At 31.6% G+C, this 25936-nt stretch overlaps 1 protein-coding gene across 2 annotated transcripts; it reads left to right on the top strand.

The window, feature by feature from the left end:
* The first annotated feature begins 40 nt into the window (after window positions 1-40).
* On the top strand, window positions 41-24671 carry LOC143255365 (ubiquitin-ribosomal protein eL40 fusion protein). 2 transcript variants are annotated; one of them, XM_076510897.1, is made up of 5 exons: window positions 41-106; window positions 5927-6048; window positions 8879-8965; window positions 13640-13742; window positions 24499-24671. In XM_076510897.1, the coding sequence occupies exons 2-5, from the start codon at window positions 5946-5948 to the stop codon at window positions 24590-24592; spliced, it is 387 nt and encodes a 128-aa protein (XP_076367012.1). In that variant the 5' UTR covers window positions 41-106; window positions 5927-5945; the 3' UTR covers window positions 24593-24671. The 2 variants fall into 2 exon arrangements, with proteins under 2 accessions (XP_076367012.1, XP_076367014.1); XM_076510899.1 differs by lacking the exon at window positions 41-106 and adding an exon at window positions 4867-5196.
* Window positions 24672-25936: the final 1265 nt, after the last annotated feature.

The following is a 25936-nucleotide window of genomic DNA, read 5'->3' as shown; positions in this document are numbered from 1 at the left end:
ATCAAGCAGTGAGCATTTAAACTACAAACCGGAACTACTTGTCTGTTTCAATCGTGTAAACCCCGCACACGAACGTATTTCCTTTTTCTCTTGAGAAGGGACGAAGGTAAGACGTTTAAAGGCGAACAAAGAATATTGCAGCAAATTACTTAGATTTTAAAAAGAAAACGTTCTATAAAAAGTAGTTAATGTTAAAAATATTCCGTATTTGAATAGCTTTCCTTAGATCTGTTATTAGATATTTTAAATAAATCCTTATCGTAATTAAAATTTTAATAAATAGTTAATAGTGTATGCGACGGTAACTGCACACGTGGTGTTGAAATAGTTGAATTTTGTAATGAGTATGGTAGCGGTATTTGCATACTATACTTTTATAAGTTACACTTCGAAATTTAACTGTCAAATGTTTGGACGATTTATATTGTAATATTTGATAGTAATTTTGAAATGCTGGCAAATGGTACTGATGTTAGTATATTTCAACGTTTAGGCCTAAGCACTAAGACCAAACCTTGGTGAAGTAGAACTTTACACAACATGATGTTACAGAAACAGACTTATCTTTCAAAATTTTTAAAGATAGCTTCTGATTCTTCCCTCAAAACAAATCTGTAAATGTATTATTTAAACTGTGTAACAGTATGAGATTCTTCCATCCTCTGAAACATCTTGTAAACTCTCTTCTGATTCTTTACTTGTGTAATCTCGGACACCTAAATTTATTTCAAATGTCTATTTTCAGTAAGACTATATTTAGTTTATTTTGTGTACCCTATGTAATGTCTGCACTCTGACCAACCTTATGACTGTCATAAAAAGGAAATGCAAATGTTTATTATGAGTAGCTTAAGTCTTGTAACATTATATATTTATTATTTTTTATTATATTGACCATCTAGTCATGCACAATTAACATCACATAATTTGCATTGATACAGTGCATCTCCATTCATGCTGCATATTCAATAATGTAAAACTGGCCTGGTCTTGGCTGTTATTAGTGGACTAGTTTTTGTATTGTACACTAATACTTAAATTGTGTATAGATTATTACTATTTAGAAATAAGTTATAAAACTTAATTTGAAAATAAGTATTTGAAAAGAATCCTAAGTATTGCTTTTTGTGTGTCACCTGGTATGTTGAATACAGCATTGGCTAAGATAAGGTGTTTATTATGTCCAGATACAAAGTCTATAGTTTTGTAAGAATTAGAAATTCAAATTACAACTATTGACAAACTGTATATAAAATAAGAACATCCTATCTTTTAGATTTGCTAAGATGTTTTTTTAATCAAGCTCTCCACCAATCACTTTCCATTTTCAGAAGCTCTTATGTATATTTCTTAATATGATGTGAATAACCAGTCAAAAGCTCAGTGTCCCTCTAATGGATGTGAAATTAATTTTTTTATGCAATATTTCAAGCTGGTAACTCTTTAGTGAGCTCAAAATTCCATGTTTTTCTTTTTCTCTCAAATGCAGTTTAGATTAAGCTTGATAAATTAGGGAAATTGTATGGTATTGATATAGTTACTTATCATTTATTGGTTTTCCAAGTGTATATACATAAAATCTAAAAAAAAAAAGTTTCACATTCTCCATGTATGAAATTTGAGGTTTAGTAAGCTATGGCAAGCAACAAATCAGTACAAACTTCATAATTTGAAGAAGTTTGATATACTTCATTTATAGTTCCATGTTTTAAGAAAGTTAAGAATTCATTTGTAAATAGTATATACGTGTATAATGTATTATAACTGAATTGTGACTATTTTACAAAATACTAGTTACTGAAACACGGCTCAGACAAGTCATTTTCTAAAGGTCGGTTTTATATTCTTGAATATGCTGGTGTGTGCATGTACACCACACCATTGCAACTTCTGTAATGTTGGCCACACACAGTTGGAAAACCAGTATAATAAAAATAAGTATATATATGATGAAATGTAAGCTATTTAGACCAAACATTTGTTTTTGTGTTATAATTTGTTGTCATTTTAGAAAGAAAAAACACAATTTAAACTATTTCATAATTTTTATGGTGGTTACAAGGTTGGTCAAATTGATTAAACCCATACAGAGATTTGTTAGTCAAAATAACAGAAAAATATATAGTATTTTTAAGAAACACTTTAAAATTATTTGGGCATTATAAATATTTGTCATGTGAAATTTGTGATGTTTTGGTGTATAAAAGCATTTTTAATTTTAAAATCAAAATTACTTTTCATGTTGCCTGTCCAATATACAAAAAGGAAAAAAAATTGCTTAAAAATGTTAAAACTTAATTTTTAAAAGTTTCATATTTTGCTTACAAAAGCCCTAACTATTTACTCTTAATCTGCAAAATTTTGTAAAGATATACTTATTAATCTGAAAGTTATAGCATAAAAAATATAACAAAATGGTTGAGGTTAGTCCCAGAGACCGAGTCTGTGCTAAGAGTTAACACGGTGTGCATGTGTTCTTTGGTTCTACCATTCTCATTTTTAAGTGCAAGAAAGAAGAGATAAATGACTTAAAACTGAATTCATTTAACAATTGTAAATAATTTAATCACTTCTTCTCTCAATCTTTTTTTTTTTTTCTAAATTAAGGCATTTAAAATTAAATGCAGTTCTTCACAAGTGGCCTCTACAATGACTACTATAACCCCTCTAGACTTTTATTTAGTATTGATATAGATACATAATAAAATTGCATATGTCCTGCTACTACAACAGTACATTTCTTGGATGGCTTAAAGAGGAAGTAATCAACTAAAATGTGAATCTTTTTCCATTGGTATAACACATTGGACACTAACAAGCTAAATTAGTTTCCTACCAAATTTAAACCTGATGAGGTTCTTGAGGTTACCATCTACTTGGAGAAAAGCAGTGGTTGGAATTACAAAACAACAATATGCTTTACTGTACTTTCTTAGCTTCCTTTGTTGTGGATTGCTGAATGAACCAAAGTAAAAGATTTTTCATGTAGCAGTTGTTAATTTTTATAAACCAAGAGCTGGATGAAGTAATGCAAAATCTTTTAAACATCTTTGGTTTATACAGATCTTAATACCTGTTACATGTGTTTTGAAATATCGAGTACTTTGCTGTCAGTATCCTTTTAGGCACTTATTTTTACTGTACACATTACTTTGAACATGCTTATAAAAATTCTTGGCTGTTTTGTAGGTTATTTAAATTTTCTGATTTGTTGAAATCAAGTAACTAGCTTTCTTGTAAATCTTAGAACTTTGTAAACTAATTGTATTTGATTTCACCTGTTATTCATTTTTTTTTTTTTTTTTTTAGGAATATGCTTATTTTGGACTAAAAACACCTTATAGTATACTATATTGGTTCTTTTAATAATAGTGACTCTTGTTCCATGGTCTAGTTTCTAAAAGTTAGAAACTGAAATTAATTTCTTTTTGTCTCAGTTTGTTGCAAAATTATACAGTAATCATTCTTTACTGAGCATTAATTTGAACCTTGTGACTTCAATCCAAATGTAGTTTTATTGATTTTAGCCACACATTGTTTCTGAACCTCGGTTATCATAGTGTGATGTAATTGCTTAATCTCAGATTTAGGAAATGATAGGCTAATAATCAAAATTTGTAATGAAAGTTTTCTGTTTTTTACATCTGGATTTCAGGCAGCAGAAATTGGTTAAGAGAAATTTAAAGTGAAAGGATCTTAGCTAAGTAATAAGTTGCAACAAGGAAAGATTGTAGTGAACATCTACAAAACTAACAATCCTTATTCATAATATTTAAGGGTTACTTTATAAGTTGGTCTTTGGTTGAGTTTTATTGTTGCAATATTATAAGAGAAATTTTTTGTGTGAGAAGGTGAGACAGGCTGTTAGATAATTTTGTACTCGATAGTATCAAGTTTTGTTTTGCTGGAAAGACCACTGGTTGCTGCTGTTTGTTAGGTTGTTTTAACATTAGTCCTTATCAGTCTAATAACTGTATGAATGAGCAATGAAAATAACTCAAATGTAAAACAAGTGTGTATAAATGAAGATGTTAAGTTTAAAATTGATTACATATATTAAATCTTTCAATTAACAATGTAAAAATGGCTTCATTTTAATTTGGTTCAAAAACATTTATTGTACTTGAGTGATTACAAAAATGAGAAATTGTGTGAAGTGTTTCACAGTTCAAAATTAAAGTGATATGTGATAAATGGAAACTATTGGAAAGTTTTACAAGAATTGAGGAATACCTAAAATTCAGAAATTGAAATGCACATCAAAGGTTAACATTTAAAATTTTCTGGGCATGTTCCATCAGAATCTTCAAACCTGTAAATTCCTACAAATATCACGTAATAAAAACAAGATATGATTAAAAAACTATTCTCTGTTCCAAAAATCCTAAGTATTATTTGTGTAATCTCTAAAACCTCCTAAATTAATTTCAAACATTCGTTTTCAATAAGACTTGAAAATAAATAGAATACACTCTATGTGAAGATCTTTCAACTAACTGACCTTGTGACAATCATAAAAAAGTTATTAAATGTGTTTTTTCCATGCTAAAATGGCTACATATAAAATGAAAAAAATACAAATGTTTAGTCTAAGTAGCTTAAGTCTTATAACGTTATATATTTGTATATATATTTTTTATTATATTAACCACCTTGTCATACCTAATTAACAATACATAACTTGCAGTGCAAGTGTTCTTGCTACATATCCAGTAATATTAAACTGATATGGTCTTAGCTGTGTTTTAGTGGGCTAGTATTTTGTATTACACACACACACACTTATTATTATTATTTGTATATGTATATGGATTATTACTATTTAAAAATAAGTTATGAAATATATTTTTATATCTTCTAGCTTCTACCTTTGAATTCAGCTGCTGCTGGACAGAGGTTGCTAAGCCTTTTACAATTTCATGTGTGGAGGATATCAAATAAAACTTTTAGGTTTTATATATATAGAGATGGTCAAAAATAACTATACTGATACTGTTGAATTCCACTATAATATATTAAGGTTAGTAACTAAGTTGTATTTGCATCTAAAAAAAAAAGTATGAAACATCAAGCAGCCTAAAGATGTAACCTGCCTCCTTGAACTCTTGGATAGAAAGAAAGTGGTAGCCTTTTCACAGATTTAAATGGCTGAAAAAACCACTAGAAGATATTCTGGGTTTCTAAAAATGGAAAGAGGTGAATGAAGCCACTGTTTGATTTAGTAGATAAGCCATCTCCCAGCAAAATAAAGATACAAGGTTCTTATTTTATATTTTAGCTTGTAAATATTGATATTTTGTGTTCCTAATTTTTATCAAATTGTAGATTTAGTATTTTAACAAAAATTTAATTTTAGACAATGCTGCATTCAACATATCACATGGCTCACTAAAATTTATATTTATGTGTTATTTTAATATTTACTTTAAGAAATTATCTAATAATATTAAAGTTTGAATTATCTACAGTTTGATTCCAAACCTGTTGACAAATTAATAAAATAGTAGATCAATAAAATTTTGAATGCAATTGGACAAACATAATGACATGGCCTTTGACCTGTGACCCTTCACAAAAGTGTTAACTGGAGTGAAGGAGAATTAGGGTAATTAAAAACTGCAGTAGTTGATAATATCATTGGACATGTTTGTTATTCTAAGGAAATATGCTTTATATTGAATGATACCACTGCAAGGTGAATAAAAACCATAGTGGTGAATTTTGTGGCTAAATTAAATAGTATCAAAATTTTTCCAAATTTTAATTGTGTTTTTACATATTCACAATGAAATGAAATGTTCTGAGTTAAATAATTTAGGCTGTTTGGCTAAATAGTTATTAGGAAATTGGGTTACAAGTGAGTGTTCATACTAATCACAAGTTAATCCATTACCCAATTTTATCTTTTCTCATCTGTTTTATCTAGGAAAAACTAGTCTACAACAATGCAGATTTTTGTGAAAACGTTGACTGGAAAAACCATCACCCTTGAGGTTGAGCCATCAGATACCATTGAAAACGTCAAGGCAAAAATCCAGGACAAAGAAGGTAAGGGCAGATATAACCCTTTCATTATGGTTTGGGTATAATCCACTTGGCTCATAACTATGAAAGTAATTATACTGTGATTTATTAATACTGTATGCTCATTAATCTTGTAACCATCATAAAAAAATCACTTTTTCTTTCTAGAATGACTACATATTATTGTTCAAACACAAATACTTAATCTAAATAGCTTGAACATTATATATTTATATAATTTATTATTTTTATAATATTGACCTTTTTCAGTCACTGCTGGCTAAGACAGAAGTTTTAATGAAGTGGTATGCACAAACACATCATGTTTAAGAATATAAAACTGAACTGTATACAAAGCGACTTGTCTTGGTTGATTTTTAGTGGAGTAGTATTTTGTAAAGTACAATCACGTTTAAGTTGTATGTATATACGTTATAATTATATCCAAACAAGACTTTAAACATTTTTCTTAAAACATAGAACAGTAAATAAGGAAGTAAAGCAAACAATCTCTCCAGTTATTATGTTTATACTTAGTTGTTGCTGTTGTAAGTTATTAAGCCTTAAGAAATTTTGTATATGGAGGATGTGAAGCAAAGTAATTTTTTTAGGTTTTGTATACACAAAAAAATGACAATATCAGTACCATAGAAATCCATTATAATTTGTCTAGTGTAGTATGGGTACAAAACAATTCATACAGGCCAAAAGACTCAACAATGTGAAGATTGGTCTGGAAAGAAAGAAACAGCACATTTACATTTGAAAATTGCTGGGAAAACCTCTTGTGGAATATTCTGAGCTTTTAATTGGTTATTTACATGTCAAAAATAGAATTACGAATAAAAAGGACCATTTCTGAAACTCAAAGGTGAGCTTGGGGACCACTATGTTTGATTCAACAAATATTGTATATTCTAGCTTGAAGTATTGGTAATTTGAGTTCCTAATTCATACAAAACTGTAGACTTTGTATTTAGACATCACAAAATCTAATTTGAACCAGTTCATTCAGCATACCACATGACACAAAAATCAATGTTTAATTGTGTTTTAAATATTAGTTTGGAATTACGAAATTTAATATATAATTATAATTATAATCTGTTGTTTGACATCAATCTTAATGACATAAATTCGTAAAATACTATTTGGACAAAATTTTGAATGTGAGACAGCAAATACGATGGCAGGGCCCTTGACCTGTAACCCATCATGATAGGAATAACTGTGAGAGAACAGGGAACTGTGATATTTATTGTTGATGCATGGCAGGTATAAAACAAATAATTTTGTTTTCCCTGTCTTAAGCTTTAATAATGATATTGCACAAAAAGTTTATTAATGGAACTGTATGTAACATTAAAGTATGAAAATATTTATAACCACAAAAAATTTGAACCTCCTTTTTTACAGGTGTGTTTTTTTGTTTTTGGAATGCTAACATTTTTTGTCAAGTTTTGAGGAAAAAATTTACATTTGTTAAGGTTACTCTAAAATATACAAACCATACAACATTTTTCTATTTGTCTTGTTTAATTTGTATTGTACATCTTTCAAAAAAAAATATGAAAAGTCTTGAGTAATTGCTATGTTAAATTCCCTTTAGCATTTCATATTTTGTTGACTTATTTGTACTTTAACTTTTTCTTAAACTTAGGTAACAATTTGGTTTTGTTCAGCAAAAAATAAATATTTTTAGTTTTTCTGCTGCAAAACATTAAAATTAATGATTTCCTGTAAGTTTTTTAAATCAAATTGGTTATTTGTCAGATATGGGTTGTCATTTTAAACTGCTTTGTGTGCAACTGCAAGTATTAATAAGTTTTAATTGACCTTTCTTTGACTTTTCCAGTGTTAGTTAAAGGTAGCAGCTGTAATTATATCAGCTGTTTTGATCTTGGATCATGAAGTAGTGGTCATTTCTGTTTAGTTCACTGCTGTATTTCATTTGAAAAACTCTATAAAATAAATTCTATAAATGTTAATGTATTTTGAAAATACATTTTATAAATATTTACAGATATTTTAAAAATCAGTACAAATACACCTGTCTTTTTTACTTTGTAGATTTTAATTTTTGATTAAATTACTGTGATATCTGACAATTCACGTTAATCTGTAATGTTCGTACATTTGTAGCGATGGAACTTGAATAAGTTACTGTTGCCATATATTTATGAAGTGAATTTTAATGGTAAAAGCTTAATGTTTTGAATAATTTTAAATTAGCTTCATATTCAAGTTTTCAATTTAGATCTTCAAGTTGTAACTTTAGGTAATTTTTTAAACTTTGAACCATGTATGGGGTGAAGGAGGATTGCCTAACCCTCAAACATCCACACACAAAGAAACCTAACACAAGATTATAAAGTGTAGGAATACAGTTTATAAGACTTCAATTCTATGTTATTGGGAGCTACATGATATTGTTATCTGAAAAGGTTTAATTGTCAGGTCAGTAGTTTATTCATATTCTGCATGGATGCTTTTATACACAAACTTGTAAATTAATTTATAAAAAGCTTAGATTCTCATAATAGTATTTTTATAGAGTGCCACAAACAGTAGAGCATGAGGTCTATCAAAATGTTATTTTTTTGTAAAATCTTTTGGTCAAACAGGAGAAAAAAATTGTAATAACTTTAGTACTTGTACTTTGGAAATTCAAAGTTGTCCAGAATTAAGATTTTTTTTTTCATTATCTGCCATGCTGTCATTAATGTCAAGTATCCCCTGAACCTCAACCCTCTAAATGATGCTTACAAAAGTAAATGTTTTCCTACACAAACTGAACTTGATGTTTTGCCTTTTCTTTAAGTTTGAGCTTTTCTTTGATCATGTTTGCTCTCAGGGATTCCACCAGACCAACAGAGATTGATCTTCGCAGGAAAGCAGTTAGAGGATGGCCGTACTCTCTCAGATTACAACATTCAGAAAGGTAAGTTTTAATTGAGCAGTTCAGACAAATAAGACATATCAGTGACAGGGGAAAAATGACCAACTAACACTCTGTAGTGATACAAGAAAGACACTAACCTTTGTTAAAAACTGGCATTAACCAAGCATATATTAGAGGTGCTTGAAAGTGTGCATGTCTTAACATTTCTGCATTGTTGCATCAAAAATGTAAAGAATTCTGTTTTCAATGTTGTTTGGTAAATTTGGTCTAAAACATACTTTATATATTCAATTAGTAATTACCTCAGTTTTACTTGAATTTGAAAAGAAAATTTGAACAAATTGAGTTTTCACTGCATTGTGTTATGTGATGCATTTGACACACTGTTGTCTCTATTTAGATTTTCCCATCCCTTTTATGCTTTTCGGGCTGTTCAACCTATTAAAAAACAACTATAGATACTGACAAACTAGAAAGTAAAATAAGATTCCAACCAGATTTCTCCTATCTTTTCATAGCTTTTTGTTGTTTTTTACCCATGTGATACTTTATCAGATTGTGAGATTTTTTAAGGTAAAAGTCTTACTTTGCAAGAAAATTTCAATGTATTTATAGTAAAGGTGTTGCTTTTTGAGGTAATGGGATTTTTAAACTAATTTATTGTTTTGTTCAAAAGTCAGGTAAATTATAGTAGTTTTAGGAAAATGTATTCTAGTGCCTGACAAACATGTTATTTGTTATGTTCAGAAATGCATATTTGACAACTACATAAATTTTGTAGACAGCCAGCATTGTGTGATAATACTCTGAAATAAATAGGCTCAGGGAACATAAGTAAATGCTAAGATTATTTGTTTTGTCTTTTATGTATTCTTTAACTAAAGTAAGTAAAATCTAATAATTAACTTATCTGGATAGATAAGACAACAATCATTTCGTATGATTGTGTGGTGAGACTTAATCCATTCATTATATCAAGCTGTCCCAATTTCATATATTGGGAGACTAATAACACTGTAAAGCAAGAAAACAGAGCAGATGTGAAAAGGTTTGAAAGCTTAGTGTTTTTATGATAAATCAAATTATAATTTTCAATCATTGTAGAACAACTGGCATTTTCTATTTTATTTGACATTTTTAGCTTTTAATTTCACTGTACATTGAGAATTTTGCTATATTTAGTCTTAGGGTAAAGAAAATGAGATGATTTCACCAAGATGTTTTAAAGGGTTTTGCAGTTGAAATGCAAAATCTGTAAGTTGAAAAGTGTTTTTATTTTCAGCATGGAAATTTCCTTTCACCAACACTGATTCAGAGAGACGTAATTGACAAACAAATCCTTAGTAAAAGAGAAAAAAAAATTTTAACAGTTTGATCATCTATGTGAAACAGTAAAAAGGCTTGCCAAATTTTGTGAAGATATACTTAGTACATTAGTTTTAGCATTGTGGTTCAAAGTAAAGTTTAGGTTAAAGAATAGTCTTAAATAGGCTTTGGTCTTCAATGAACCATATTCATAATTTATAATCAAGCAAATGTATGTATTTTAACCTTATACTATACAAATTATTGTCAGTTTTTATCTTAACTTGGTCATTTTCAAATATAAAATTAATTTTATTAAACACAAAACTATCATTTTTGTAGCAATTATGTCTTTGGTCAATTAAGCTTAATCAGTAAAAGGAACATAAGCGATCTAAACATAAATTTTCATGACCATTAAATAACCAAAACCTTAAGTTCAAATATCAGTCTTATCTAACAGATCTTTCTACATAACTCTTACAAACAAAATACATTGCTTAATAGCCAGTTGGATGCTGGTTTCCACAGATTTATATCATTATTTCTTTAAATGCTTAAAGTTACTTGTGAATTGCTTGAAAGAAATTTTCCTCACATAATTTTTAAAGCCAGATTTATGTTTCAGAAATTATTCAGGGGAGACAAAACAAGAGAAACTAGGGTAAATAATTTTCAAGATACATTGGTGAAACTTAAGAATCTTTTTTATTGTTTTAAAAATAACAGCAATAATTTATACAAAGGGAATTCATAGCCTTTATCAGTCAGACAGTGTAACCTTTATCAATAACATATAAAAGTTTGTAGCTTTTATCACTTGTAGACAAGGGTTTGTAACCTCTGAATAACAAGTATGGGTTTGTAGATTTTATGGATCAGACACTAGTTTATAGCATTTATGGATGAGAGAGGTACAGTATTTTTATGAATCACAGGTAGAAATTTGTAACCTTTGTGGATTGAAGAAAGGGGTCTATTAGATTTGCTTATTACTTATTGTGGAGTGGATTCATGGGAGGCTCCGTTTCAGTTTTCATTTGTCCAGAAAATATAATAAATTGTGTGCTTATTCTTTCAAATGATTACTGAAGTATTAAGTAATGTATTCAAATGGGTAATATTCTTTAATAGTGATTATTACATTCAACTCTTACATCAAAATAGTTTACACCAGGCATCATCACCTTTGTTAGGGCTAACTTCTTTATGCTTGTTTATTTGAATTAGAAAAAAATTTAGATTTTATTGTAAAATCCTAAATTAGAAGTAATGGTAACAACAGTTGTGATTTCATTAGTATGACCTTAACATGTACTGAGAGTAACTTAAAAATACAAATTGTATGCCATATGAATGAATACTATTATTATGGTATAATATAAGTTCTCAAAGCTTGTAAAACATTTACTGAGTGAATGTGAGTGAAGAGTTATTTTCAGAATAAAAATGGTTTTTAACTTATTTTTTATACTTATGGCATAACCTATAGTACTTCCAAAGTGAATATTAAAGGTTTTTTAACTTGGTAAAACCATTTTAGCTCTTATTTTCTCTAACTATATCTGTAAAATCATTAATGCAGAGTTAAATGGAAATATGAAGTTTATATTTTCTTCTGCAGTGACTTGTTTGACTTGAATATTGAGATTGTACCAAATTACTAACCAATTTAACTAAACCTTTTCTTACATCTGTTTTCTTTTAGTTTTATTACTGCACTTTTTATTCATTGAAGCAACAAATCATAGTGGGGCCTATTAACTAGTCACAATTTTTATTCTATCTGAGGACCAATTAGTTCTAGTTCCTAAATTTCATGAATTGACCAAGCTGAATTTTCCCTATGGAATGGTGTTTTGAGTCAGTGCCATAGAGCTTAAAAAAGCATTGATTTGTCATTTTTCATATCACACTTGAACTATTGAAATTTTGTTTTCTTTTACTGGAGGTTTGTTATCTAAACTGAGAAGCTTGTAATTTTTACATTTTAGTTACTTTTATTGGAAATAGTAATAAACATAGCAAAAATCTTGGATTTTGAATGTCACAAATTTTGGTATTTATAAGAGTTCATGAAACTTTCCAATTTGCATTTTACAACACAAAATATGAATCAGTTACTGAAATGGAATGTCCAAAACTACTATAATTTATTTGGTTTTCTGCATAAGCTGTATATAAGTTAAATTTTCCTACTGTTTGGAGCATTGTAAGTATATGATAATGCAAACCAACAGTTTTTCTTGACTAGAGGTTTACAGTGGCCAAATCTAAACATAGTTCTAAGTACTTTTGAGCTTTGCATAGAGATCTGCACTTTATATTGGGTATTAATATTTCCACCATGTAAAGTTGATTGCTGTATGATCTTGAGGCATGAAGGTGCTTCCAGTAGGTTTGATAAATTTATTGGTGTCTCAGTTAGCCAAGAAACTATAAAGTTCTGAGATTCTTGCTTCTAATCATGTTTAGTTTGTGCTTTTAGTTTGAAAGCTATAGTAGCTTATTTTCAAAGTTAGAAAATTTTGAAATGGAAAAATCAGAGCTCATGTGTGACACATGGGTAAAAATTGAGATTTTTTAAATATTTCTCTTAGTTAAAAGAATACAGAAATTTAAATTATAAATTACATTTTCAAACCAAGACATTGCCACAATTTATAATAAAGTATGATGTTTAATTACATTTTGAAAGTAACACTGTAAAGGTCATGACATGCAAATGTTGACCAGGTTCCAGGTTGTTGACAAAAAATTGTGTTAAAATATACCCTACTGAAAGAATCTTATGTTGGAAAACATTTCAGAAATAATTAATTTTTAAATTCCACACATCTAATCCACATTGACATGATGATCATGTACTTTGCTCATTAAAATTCTGATTCTATGAACTGAACTAAAATTAGCTTGCACATAGAAACACATTGTGTTAAATATGTTAAAAAACAATCTGCTGTAGCCCTGATTTGACTGATTTTAAGGTAAGTTTTCACATTCAAGCTTTTATCTGTTTAATCACAAATTGCTTTAATTCTTTTTTGGAGCTTACAAAATCATCTGCAAAGAAAATGTTTAGTGGTTTAGAAAAAATATAGCAACTTTATATTAAGGAAACATGAAATTGAGTACAAGTTGTTTAAAATAGGAATTACGCTGCAAACTACAATTCTGCTTGTGGCTGGAATAGTTGAGAGAAAGCTGAATTGTAAAAATAGAGATATGAGAAAAATGTATTTGTTTTCTGTTTAAATACTTGTGTAACCTCTGAGAAGTAGAGTAGAAAATGTTATTGTTGGTAATTTAGTGAAACTTTTAGTCTTTTATATAAATCCATGGTATTACTGATAATTGTCTTGTAAAACTGTCTTATTGTGATTCATATTAATGATGAAACTGTTTCAGAATCCACTCTTCATTTGGTTCTGCGACTTCGAGGTGGTGTAATTGAGCCTAGCTTACGTATTTTGGCCCAGAAGTACAACTGTGACAAGATGGTTTGCAGAAAGTAAGTAGCACCAGTTTAAATGATACATTTTACATTTAATCATTTGTTCCTTAAATTTTTGTTCTGTTTATCACTGTGAAGCTTACCTGAAACTTATCCAATGACTTCATCCACTGTATGTAAAATTTCTGATAATGCCATAAAGTAGAATACATTTTCATTGAAGCGGTTAAATGTTTTTTGTTTTTTGTTTTTTTTGGTTGATTTTTGTATATGACTCGGTTTAAGTTAGAAACTAATAATTAGACATCATTTATACTGTACAATTAGACATGCAAAATTCTTGTGGCTTATAATACAAGCATTTACATGTGGTATTTTATGAATTGAAGTAATTCGGGTTGTGATTTGATTGTTTTTTCTTAGATGTTGCAGTTAATGTGTTAAAGAATAACTATTACTTCACCTTTTTGTGCACTGTGATGGTTGTTTTAGTTCTTATTTTACTGTTAGTATGGAAATGTTAAATTTGTTATCAAAATGAGTTTAACTTTGGTTTTTTTCCAAAATTATAGTTTTGTTATTCCTATTCTTTGGTTAGTCTAGGGCTTGTTTTTTATTCATTTTTTGTTCTTTTTTCCTCTACTACACTTTATACCTATACCTTTCTACTTGTATGTATGTGTGTGTGTGTGTATATATAATTCCAGTGTTTATGGATTATGAATGTCTAAGAACAGGTGAATGTTATCCTTATTTTTTAAAATTTTTTTTTACGTCTAACTGTTGTTGAACCTTTTATTTCATATCGATCTGTTTGTAACTTTGAAAAGTTTTTTCACTTCTTTTCATTATTTTTCACCAGTGACTGTTACTGATTTTTAACAATCTTCCTACTGTCTTTTTGGAGGTTGTGTATCTCAGTCTACATCACTGACCACTGTTCCTGCTTTATAAATGATTGTAATCTTTCTTTATATTGTTTTATTGTTATCACCTGTCACCTTGAATTTATCTGATGACTTGACAGTTGTTTTTATTACATTTTGTGCTGATAACACCAAACCATATTTATAGAAGATTTAATCTTGTTAATGTGTATGTATGTGAAATGTTGTCGTACATGTAAGACTATGGTATGTTTTTAGTATTTATATGTTTGGTTAACAGTAAACTAATAATCATTCAACAATTACAGTGTCACCAGATAGAATTATGGTTTAAAGGGCTTTATAACAGAAAAATTTAAGGAGATAAATAATTTTCATGGGCAGGGCTTATAGTAACTGTTTACTTACAAATGAAAGTATATAACTTTATTTTGTATCACTCACAACCTGCAGTTCATGTATGTTTAGATGCAGCATAAAATGCTACCGAAATATTTTTCCTTTAGGTAAGAGAAAAATTGAGAATTTTCCATTGAAAGTCTTCCAGTCTAGAGGGTTAACACACACATGAACCATACTTATTTAGAGAACACACAGAAATTTTGAAGGTTTTAAATTAGTGACATTACAGTGTAATACATTTTTTTGTTTAGTGTTTAATGATTTACAGTATAGAAAGAACTAAATGTAATGGAAAATGATGACAACCAAATCACATTTTAACTTTTAAACTTCTGGATAAGATTTTGTACTAACTGGTCTTTTTTGGTGTAGTTGCAATTTACATCATGAAAATCTATAACAGATTATCAAGTTATAAAAATAATTTTATACTTATTTTTAGAATATTAAGTAAATATCTCTAGATGTCTCATTAAGGTTCATCATTAACCTGGTTTTTACATGTTGGCATACATTAAGGTTAATATTTTAATGAAAAAAGAAGAAATAGTAGAACAGTAAATAGCAGTATTTAAAAAGTTGCTAAGAAAACATGTAAACATCTTGAATGATATTTTCATGTCCCAGTAAAAACCAGTTCCAAAAATGTTTCATCTTTGCACGAGACTATTAGAATGGTAACTAATAACTAGCCATATTTTAAGCCATGATAAAAGCAGAAAAAATTGCACAGAAAAATATTCAGAACAGCAGCACACCCAATATCAAATTTATAGTTTTAATTTAAAAAAATATATATCCATTGTGACAGTCATACATGACCCTCAGCATCATTAACAAGAAGTTATAGTTTCCCAAGGCTCATAAGCATAGAATGTTCAAGCTTTCAGCCTTGTTTTTAGAAAAATACTGGCTCATAGTTTTATTTGGCTTCAGTGCTACTCTATTGAATTTGGTTTTTTCTTAGAAACTGTTTTCAACTTGCATGGAGGTTTGTGGGAAATTTGTTTAGACACATTGTGTAAGATTGACCTTGCTATCCTTCACAGAAATTTTGCAATAACAGCTATGATGTGAAGCAATAATGTGTCAGATTGAGAACAAGTAATAATGGAAAAATAAATCCTTGGGCAACACAAGTCTTGATGTGATCATAGTGTGACTAATTCTGCATGTTTACTTACACTTTTTATTTCTAGGATATATGTTTGAATCTTTTCTGTACCAAATGAGCCTAACATTCTTATTTAGTTAACTTTTGTCTTTTTTGGAGATGATCTGCAACAGGTCTTATAATTATCATTTTTAAAATATGTGGCACCTGTTGAGTTTTCTTTCATGTTAGAGTGCTTTTTATATTTGCTTTTGCATTATTTTTAAACACTTAAAAGGTTTTTATTTACAGCTTTCTAACAGTGTACAAGTTATTTGATCTACAGATTCATTGTTATTTGAGCTGCATTCACACTAACTGTGAAATTGAAATATTTTAAGGTACTTATTTTAGTAATCCAGTTGGATTGTAAGAGTTTAAAGAATTATTAAACTTTCTGCATATTATCATTGTTAGAAAAAAGTAATGTTTTTTCATTAGAGCCAAAAAAAAAAGAACCCTTGGATATAATCATTGAAATTTCTTGTTATTTGTGGATGTTGTTTTTATTATTGTCATTAAAGTACCAAAAATTGAACATAAGTAAATAAGAAAATAGACTTTTTCAAGAGGATATGCATGTTACATGAATCCAAGCACAATAAAAACAGGTGTAGTTACTTGTCTGAGGCTCTTTAGGATAAATAATAAATTTCTGTTGCAATATGTCAGTCTAAATAGAAAAAAATAATTGTTTTATTTCATAGTTTTTGTACAGGAGTTAAAAGGTTGGTCAAATGGATTGAATCAATATATTGCTGAGGTATCAGTTGTTAATGTCTTAACATTTATCTTTTCATTGCCAAGTTCCATATTTGTGTGTGTTATAAGGTGAATTATTCATTTTTACCTTTAATTACAGCATACTCCACATGCTTATTAATGAAACTATTTGGCACATTATTTGTTGTTATGTTTTTATTTCTTGGCATATTTCTACTAAACTAACTTTGTTTAAAACTTTGTACTGATGAATTACATTTCATACAAACCTTGAAGAAACCAAATACTTAAGAACTACAGAGGTAGAGTATTTTACATTGATTTTTAGAACCTCACAATATTTTTACAGTTTGTGTCTCCACCTACAGCCATTCTATCTGATGGCTGTGACTCTAAACAGTGGTCCTGTTTGGTAGAAATTATAGCAAATATTTCTGTCATATACTGTCATACCCCCTTTATGTGGATTCTTGTACGTGGTGAGGGTACCTCCCAGAGAAGGTTCTGTTCTTACAGTTTATCTGTTCTGGGATCTAAACATCCACCTGTGTGGTAACCCGTGAAGGGGAGGAGAGAATCCTGGTGGTTGAGGGGTCCAACTCCAATACACCACTTTGGCCTTGAATTCCTGTAAATGGACGTTCTTGGGGTGGCTCCACATGATCAGTTGGCTAGTCCATTTGGGCCAGGGTCAACTGAGTACCAGCATAGGACGTCCACAATGGGTGTTGTGGACGTTGTGTCTGACACTTGTCTTCGGGTATAGTAGTCATGAATCCCTGGCATTGCTGCAGTACCCTTAAGGCACTGTAGTGCGTCCCCTTGTATGGCTCCATGGCGGGTGGGGTCAGTGAGCACTGACAAATTTTATATTTATTATGGATACACCAAAAACAAAAAAAATACAACTTAAAACCATCAAGAAATACCCGACTACTGGAAAGCGATCACTCATTGATGAATCTGTACAGCCAAACTCACCACTTGAATCTGTCCCACGATTCCAAATTTTGTATTCCTTATGTGACAAACTTCTATGGCAGCTGTCCTCATTTTGTATTCAGAAGGGCTTGCTGGCTCCCCTAAATCTGTAAAAGAAGCTTTGTTCAGGAGATATTTTAGTAGAAACATCTTCATCACAGCATTCCAAACTCCTGACATCAAAGGCCTTGGGGGACATACCCATTGAAGTTACTCCTCATTCCACTTTGAATACTTCCAGAGTAGTCATAGTTGAAAGAGATTTAAGGACTTTCCCTGAATCGGAGATTCTTGCAGGTGTCACAGCAGTATGCCGAATCTTCACTCAAAAAGATGGAATTCTGGAACTAACTGATGTTCTGATACTAACATTTACTGTACCATGTTCTCCCACTACAATAAAAGCAGGATATCTGAATTGTAAAGTGCGTCCTTATATTCCAAATCCTGTACAATGTTTCCAGTGTCAACAATTTGGTCATTCAAAACAATCTTGCTGTGGTTCCTTGACCTGTGCCGATTGTGGTGGTAAAGATCATAATGCCACCAAATGCCAAATCGAACCACATTGTATAAACTGTAATGGTATGCATCTTTCTTATTTTACCTCTTGTCCTAAATGGGTAGAAGAAAAAGAAGTACAACGTCTCAAGACAGTTAACAATCTCACTTACACAGAGGCTTGAAAATTATTATTACCTATTCTGACCAGAACTTATGCTGCTGTAACCCATTCTACTACTACAGTAGGAGTCCAAACAGACCTTGTCCTATCCCCTACACAATCTTCACCAGCAAGTCTTAATGAAGCACTTCCCAAAATCAACACAGTTTACAAATCAGTGTCTCCTTCCATCTCTTTCCTGACTACACTTTCCAGTCATTGCTGAACTTCACTTTCTTCAAGTCAAGATGTTTTTATTTGGTTTCCCTCTCTTGATACCCCAAAAATTAAACAAACAACTTGTTCGTGCTCTCAATCATTAGTACGTGTACCAATAATTCAGACCAGATCATTCGAGCTAGAGTAGGATCCATAGAGGGCGATAAACCCACATCCAATAAAGAAACAAAAAAGAGGGGTCGTAAGCAGAAGGACTCTCTACTGTCATCTCCTCATAAATAATTACAAATGGCCACACTAATTCAATGGAACTAACGAGGTTTCCAATCAAATGTGACTGACATCAAAGATCTGATTGCCTTTTATTATCCCATATGTCTTTCTTTGCAGGAAATATTTCTACAATCTACAAATACGGTTACCATCTGCCACTATTCATTATACCGGAACAACAGGCTATGTGTAGGACAGGGACATGGTGGGGTTTCATTGCTGGTTAATCAGCATGTACTCACCCGGTCTCTGTCATTGACCACAGCCTTTAAGGTTGTAGCCATCTGTGTCTCCTTGGGTTGTACCATCACTATTTGCTCTCTATGCCTTACACCTGAAATGCATTATAATCAATCAGACCGTGATACCCTCATTGAGCAACTGCCTATGCCCTTTTTAATCTTGGGAGATTTCAGTGGGCATAATCCCCTCTGGGGTGGCTTTCATATTGATATGAGAGGGTGTGCCATAGAACATATGCTCCTGAACCACAACCTGGCTCTTACACATTTTCATGCACCTAGCCAGTCATTTACAGCTATAGATCTTTGTCTGTTCCTCTTTGCTACTCACTCACTTTTCCTGGGAGCTTGACATTAATTCACGAGGTAGTGATCATTTTCCCATCATCTTACGGGAGATTGGCCATGATCAGTACCACCCGACCCATGCACCCCAGTGGAAGTTGGGAAGAGAGAGTAGCCAACTGGCCTTCTTTTACTACTCTCTCAGAACTGGATCCTGCCATCTTATGTAAATCATCCATAGATGATTGTATAGCAGCAGTAACCAACATTATTGTACAAGCTGCTACTCGATGCATCCCTAAGACCTCAACATGTTTCCCACAGCACCCCTGCCCTTGGTGGAGTTCTGCCTGTTCTATAACATGAAAAACTCAGAAGCATGCTTGGGATAAATTTCAAAGATACCTCACACTCTCAAACCGCATTGCATTTCAGCAAGCCCATGCACACGCATGGCAAGTTAGACGTCAAAGCCAGAAGGGATCTTGAAATAAATACACCTCCAGCATTTCTTCAACCACCAGCACAAAAGTTATATGGGATAAGATCTGGAATGGAAGATATATTTCTGCCCCCTCTCTGTCTTAATATCTGATGGCCATGAAGTTGCAGATTCACAGATCATTTCCAATACTCTTGAGGACTTCTGTATCTAGCTCTTCAAACTTATCCCTTTCCTTTTTAGCCATTGAAACATAGGTGGAGCATCTGCCTCTTTCCTTTTCAACTAACCATTCCTATGACTACAATTGCCCTCTTATATTGATGGAACTTGAACTTGTTAATTGGTCTGGCAATACATCAGTCAGACCTGATAATATACATTATGAGATGTTATTCCATCTTTCCCAAAACTCTTACTATTATCCTAGCTGTCTTTAATTGGATATGGCAGGAAAATGTCTATCCAGATGCTTGGCAACAAGCTATCATACTCCCTATTCTAAAACCTGGGAAGGATCCAACGATTCTTTTGAACTACCATCTCATTGTTTTGACAAGTTGTTTCAGTAAGATCTTAGAGAGGATAATCAATGCCTGCCTCATTTGGTTTCATGAATCAAACAACCTCCTCTCATCTACTCAGTGTGGGTGAGTGGTCGATGTACGATAGACCACTTAAATAACCTTGAAACATTAATCAGAAAAAGCCTTTTTAAGGCAACAACATCTTGTTACTGCTTTTTTATTTAGAAAAGGCTTACAATACAACATGGAGATATGGCATCTTACGAGACCTTCACTCGTATGGATTGTGTGGAAAGTTACCTCTTTTCATCCAGCAATTCTTAATGAAGTGCTGATTCCAAGTCCATGTGGGCTCAACACTTTCTCATTTTTTCCCACAGGAACTTGGAGACCCACAGGGCTGTATTTTGAGTGTCACACTTTTCATTATAAAGATTAATGCCATCAGTGAACAGCTACCCCCTGCAAATGGTCTTTTTGTTGATGACTTTCACATCTCATGTCAGTCAACAAACTGCAATCAATCAGATACTGAAGTAGACCTCAGAAAATGGTTTCAAACTTTCACTCTCTAAAACCGTTTGAATACATTTCTGCCACAAACGGGGAATCCATCCAGATCCACAACTCCGTCTTGATGATGATGTACTTCTTGTTGTCCCTGAGGCAAAGTTCTTAGGTCACATATTTGATTGTTAATTAAATTTTATATTGCACATCAAGCAACTTTGTATCAAATGTTTCAAAGCATTGAACATTCTTCATGTCCTCTCTTCTACTTCTTGGGGAGCAGATCGATACTCCATGCTCAAAATGTATCATGCCCAAGTCCAATCCAAACTTGACTATGGGTCTGTGGTTTATGGTTTTTCCAGAACCTTTACACTGAAAATGTTGGATCTTGTTCATCATCAGGGGCTTTGGCTTTACATTGGAGCCTTTTGAACTTTTGTGCAAAGTCTGTATGTAGAATCTCATGAACTCCCTCTATATATTTGCAACTGTGTGCTTCCAAACTTCAATCCTTACCACAGCATCCTACCTGGAGTTGTATTTTCTAACCACAAAGGACTACTTTTTAATAACAGAAAATTGTCATTTTTCCTTTTAGTCTGTATCCAGGCACAATTATAAGATTTGGATTTATCCTTGAATAACATTGTGGTTTCTTCAAATCAGCCTATTCCACCATGGCAAATTACTGTCCCCAATTGTAACCTATCTTTGAGTCATCTGAGGAAAGCAGATACACTTGAATGGAAATATCATTCTTTCTTTGCTGAACATCTTTCATATGATCCATCCATTCTTATATATACAGATGGTTCCAAATCAGGTGACTCGCTAGGCTCAGCCATGGTTTATGACAGTTCGATTGTGGCACACAGACTTTCCTCCTACAGTTTCTGTTTTCCATGCCAAATTGTATGCCATCCCTCTTGCCCCAAATTTTATTGAACTAACGTAATATGCAAATTGTACAATATATACAGATTCACTCAGCTGTCTACTTGCCCTGGAATTATTCCATGATAGTCACCACCCTCTTCTCATCAATATCGAAAACAAACTGGCCCATCTTTCTCATCTGTCTCCATCCAATTCTTTTGAATACCAGGTCATGTTGGTATTTGTTGGAATGAGCTGGCTGACAGAACAGCAAAGTCTGTCTGTTCTGGATCTATCGTCCCAGTACCCATTCCATACATGGACTATGGTCCAGTTATCAAATCCAGACTGTACACCAGATGGCAGGCAACCTGGAATGAGCAACACAATAACAAGCTTTTTCAAATCAAACCTTCTCTAGGTCTTTGGCCCTCTTTTTTCTGTAAGGATCAAAGAGAGGAGGTTGTTTTGGCAAGGCTATGCATTGGTTACAGTTTTTTAACCAACTTCCTTTTATCTGGAACTGCTGCACTAATCTGTGGTCTATGTGGCACTCAGATCACAATCATCCACATTTTATTATCATGCCATCATTACAACCCAGAACAATGACACCATTTTAAAGATATTTGTAAGCCGGGTTTGCCCTTGACTTTAGCCCATGTTATAGGTGATACTATCCATCTCACTCATGTTTTTATATTTTTAAGAGCCATTGGTCTTTTACACTTAATTTAAGGTTTTTTACCAGACTATATTGTGTTTCAGCATGATTTCTTTTACACATTTCAATTTTTATTTTGACTTGAACCCAGGACTGGAAAGGCCAACTTCAGGTGGCTGACTGCAAATTCAATCTTGATGCTTCAGTCTTCCTGGCAAGTCTTAATATTACACATTTTAGTTTTTATTTTTCTTTTGAACTGAACCCAGGACTGGAAAGGCAGGTGACTGTCAGCAAGGGTGTACTTCTTGCTTCAGTCTTCCTGGCAGTTCCTAATTATACAAATTTTACTTTCATTGTCCTATACCTATCCTGTACCACATTTTGTCTGGCACAGACAGCCTTGTGCTAATGAACACTGAATACCTACCTACTGTCATATCCAAAATTCTCTACTTTTCTCTGGCAGCCTTTCATAATTTATGTAGTATATGATGACAGTGGTTTTTCAATGCCTGTTTCATTATTCCAGTTGTAAAGAAACCTAGGCACTGTGTCCACTGACGTGACCAGTATATTTTTGTACAGAATACAGAGGTGCCAACCATTACGATTTTGGTGTATACATTACGACTATACGTTTATACAGATAAATATTATGACTTGTTGCAACTCCCAAATTATTATATATTATATAGGCCTATACAATAAAGTGATAAATTGTTCCCCTAGGGCTTGAAAGGGGTGAAAATAAAATTTCTAGTGAGATACAAATAAATTTTGATAATAAATAAAAGACATAGTTCAAATGGCTACTTGCGATAATCATTTGTGCTTGAAATATTAAAAAAATATTTGTATCCCTGACATCTACCAGTAGTTTGAGTACGGTGCTTCTCCATACTGGGTACATGGGGGAATCCATAGTTATGTCATAAGTGCTTGTCAGCCAATCAGTACTCGTGTATATGGGTATTTCTCGTTTTCTAAGCAGCATAGGAATGCCAATGTGATTGTTCACAAGATGGAATTAAAAAAGGCCTTGTTCACCAGATTGTCTTGTTTCTGGCAAATCTAAAAGGACTAAAACTGTCAAAGGGCTCTGTCTACAATCATTACGCTCAGTCATTTGAAATAGTGGGCATCTCTGAGAATATCATGAATATCTATTTTATCCTCTCACTAATTGATATACAAACTGGTTAAACAGACATGGAAGCAACTTGTGCCATTTCTTGATTATGTTGCATGCATAATCACCAATATTCACAGTATTATCAATTCTGGTTTATGGTGACATTTGGATGTTTTGATTCTTGCTAATTTTATCACAGATGAATGTTGTACTGTTTACATGTTGCAAGTATTTCTACTTTGAAGTCTGAGAACATGCAATATCTCTTATTATGGGAGTAGTAGTAGAATTTAGAGATCCCTCCAATGATTCAGGATTTTTATTATGGGAGCATTTCCTATACAAAATGGTGGTCTTAATGTCATGATGGCACTTACCTTGGTTCTTTCATTGTTCAATGAGTGAGAAAGAACCAACTGCTTTTTCTGGTACCATCTCCATCAAGGTATGTGAGCTTTACAGGATTATGGTGAAGTCATCTTGATTGAGAGGAGTGACAATGTAAGATTTGTCAGAAACAATATTGAATCTGAAGTGGGAAATATGTCTGAAGCCGAATAAGCTAGGACTATTCTGTAAAATGCAAATAGTATCAAACTATTCTGTGAAGTAGGTATTGCAGGTGATGGTACAGAGATTGACAAAATTAAATAAAATCTATCAGTTATCTGAAAGAATAAAGAAATGTTCATTTTAATAATTTTAAGGTTGTAAGGATACCTTATAGGAAGTTAAAATCTTAATCCTTAGCCATTGCTGTTGGTTATTTTGATTGCTTTTGTATAGAAAATTACTTCCTAAGGTTTTTTAAATATTTAAAATTTGGTTTAATTATTTATTGATACTTCTTTCTGTAATTTTTCTAGATGTTATGCTCGTCTTCATCCTAAGGCTGTGAATTGTCGTAAAAGAAAATGTGGCCACTGCAACAACTTGCGTCCCAAGAAGAAGTTGAAGTAGGCAGGAATATGTTCAGTTTCAAGAAATAATAAACTGACTGAATAGAAAACCTTGAAATAAATATTTTTATCTGCAGAAATGAATTGGCTTTTTTTTTTTCTATTAGGATGGAAATTTGTTTACTTTTCTTTCCAACATACTGTTTTTATAAATTGAAATAATTTTTTGCTGTTGAAAATTAGTTATTAACCTAAATCTTTTATCAAGCCATAAAAGAAGTGATTAGTTCCACAAAAGAAAGTTCCAAAGACTTAATGAGCATTTACGTTAATTTACAGGAAAGATAGAATGAAACTAAAAATAAATATTTTAAAGGCCAGTCATAACAGAGTATATAATCCAGAGAGGTAAGAATGAAGGTGTTTATTGCCTTAGAATATTCATGACATCATTGACAGGTAATTCTTTAAGAGGTAATATTTCATGTTTAATATACCTGTAACACCAGTGAACTATATGTGAACAGTCAAACATGTGATCATAGGGGACAACAAATATGAAGCCAACATTAGGTGATCACTGAACAACAGTGGAAGCTACTGCCTTATTCAGTGTCCAGGCTCTTTGTATAACTGCAAGTGCTTAGCTACTTAACAAATTATGAAAAGTTGTAAAACAGTTTCATCAAACCTGTATTGCGGCATTTTGTTTGCTTGCTATAAATTTCTTAAATTCTTGCAACATTGTATGGTTATAGATAATCACAAACTTGCATTCCTAGAATTATTCAGTTACTCTTTGAAACTTATTTTTGACTAACATCAACCTAGAAAGAGGTACATTTACTGTTTGTTATCCAGAGGGAGCAATGTTACCACCTCAGGCAAGTTAGACTATTACAACTCTAAACTCGTTATTACTTCAGTTTGTTGAACTACAAATTAGTTTAACTCATTTAAACTTGTAAAAATTTTCTGCAGTAATTAACAGTTTTACAATTATAGAAATTCAACTTTTTCTCACTTTAATTGAACATAAATATAAAAATAGTCTACATTCATAGTAGGCGATTACAACGTTTTAAAATGCGCTGTAATTTATTGTAGAAAGTTAAAAGCAGAGATACAATTAAACACTAAATGTTTCGGTAGAAGATGTTCTATCATCTTCAGGAGACAAGAAAAATAGGGAATTTCACTTATGCACAAGTAAATATCGGTACAATTTTCATATTGTACAGTGGCACCATTTATGTGATTAATTTCCTTAGAAATTGCTAAAAAATGATAGAGATTTTGGTACTGGTTTCACGGAAATAGTATGTCTGAATCTTTGTTTAGGTCGTAGTGTACCAAAGAAGATTAGGTTTAATTTAGATCTCTCTACTATTGTAACTGAAAAATG

Source organism: Tachypleus tridentatus, chromosome 7, assembly GCF_004210375.1.
Source record: "Tachypleus tridentatus isolate NWPU-2018 chromosome 7, ASM421037v1, whole genome shotgun sequence".
NCBI classification, from domain to species: domain Eukaryota; kingdom Metazoa; phylum Arthropoda; class Merostomata; order Xiphosura; family Limulidae; genus Tachypleus; species Tachypleus tridentatus.
The sequence above is the reverse complement of the archived record's forward strand: the minus strand, read 5'-3'. Positions and strand labels throughout refer to the sequence as shown.

Excerpts from the sequence above, each read along its gene's own strand:
- LOC143255365 (XM_076510897.1), top strand. The coding sequence starts at position 5,946 with ATGCAGATTTTTGTGAAAACGTTGACTGGAAAAACCATCACCCTTGAG. Across the intron at positions 6,049-8,878 it reads AAAAATCCAGGACAAAGAAG|GGATTCCACCAGACCAACAG; the intron begins GTAAGGGCAGAT and ends GTTTGCTCTCAG. Across the intron at positions 8,966-13,639 it reads AGATTACAACATTCAGAAAG|AATCCACTCTTCATTTGGTT; the intron begins GTAAGTTTTAAT and ends AAACTGTTTCAG.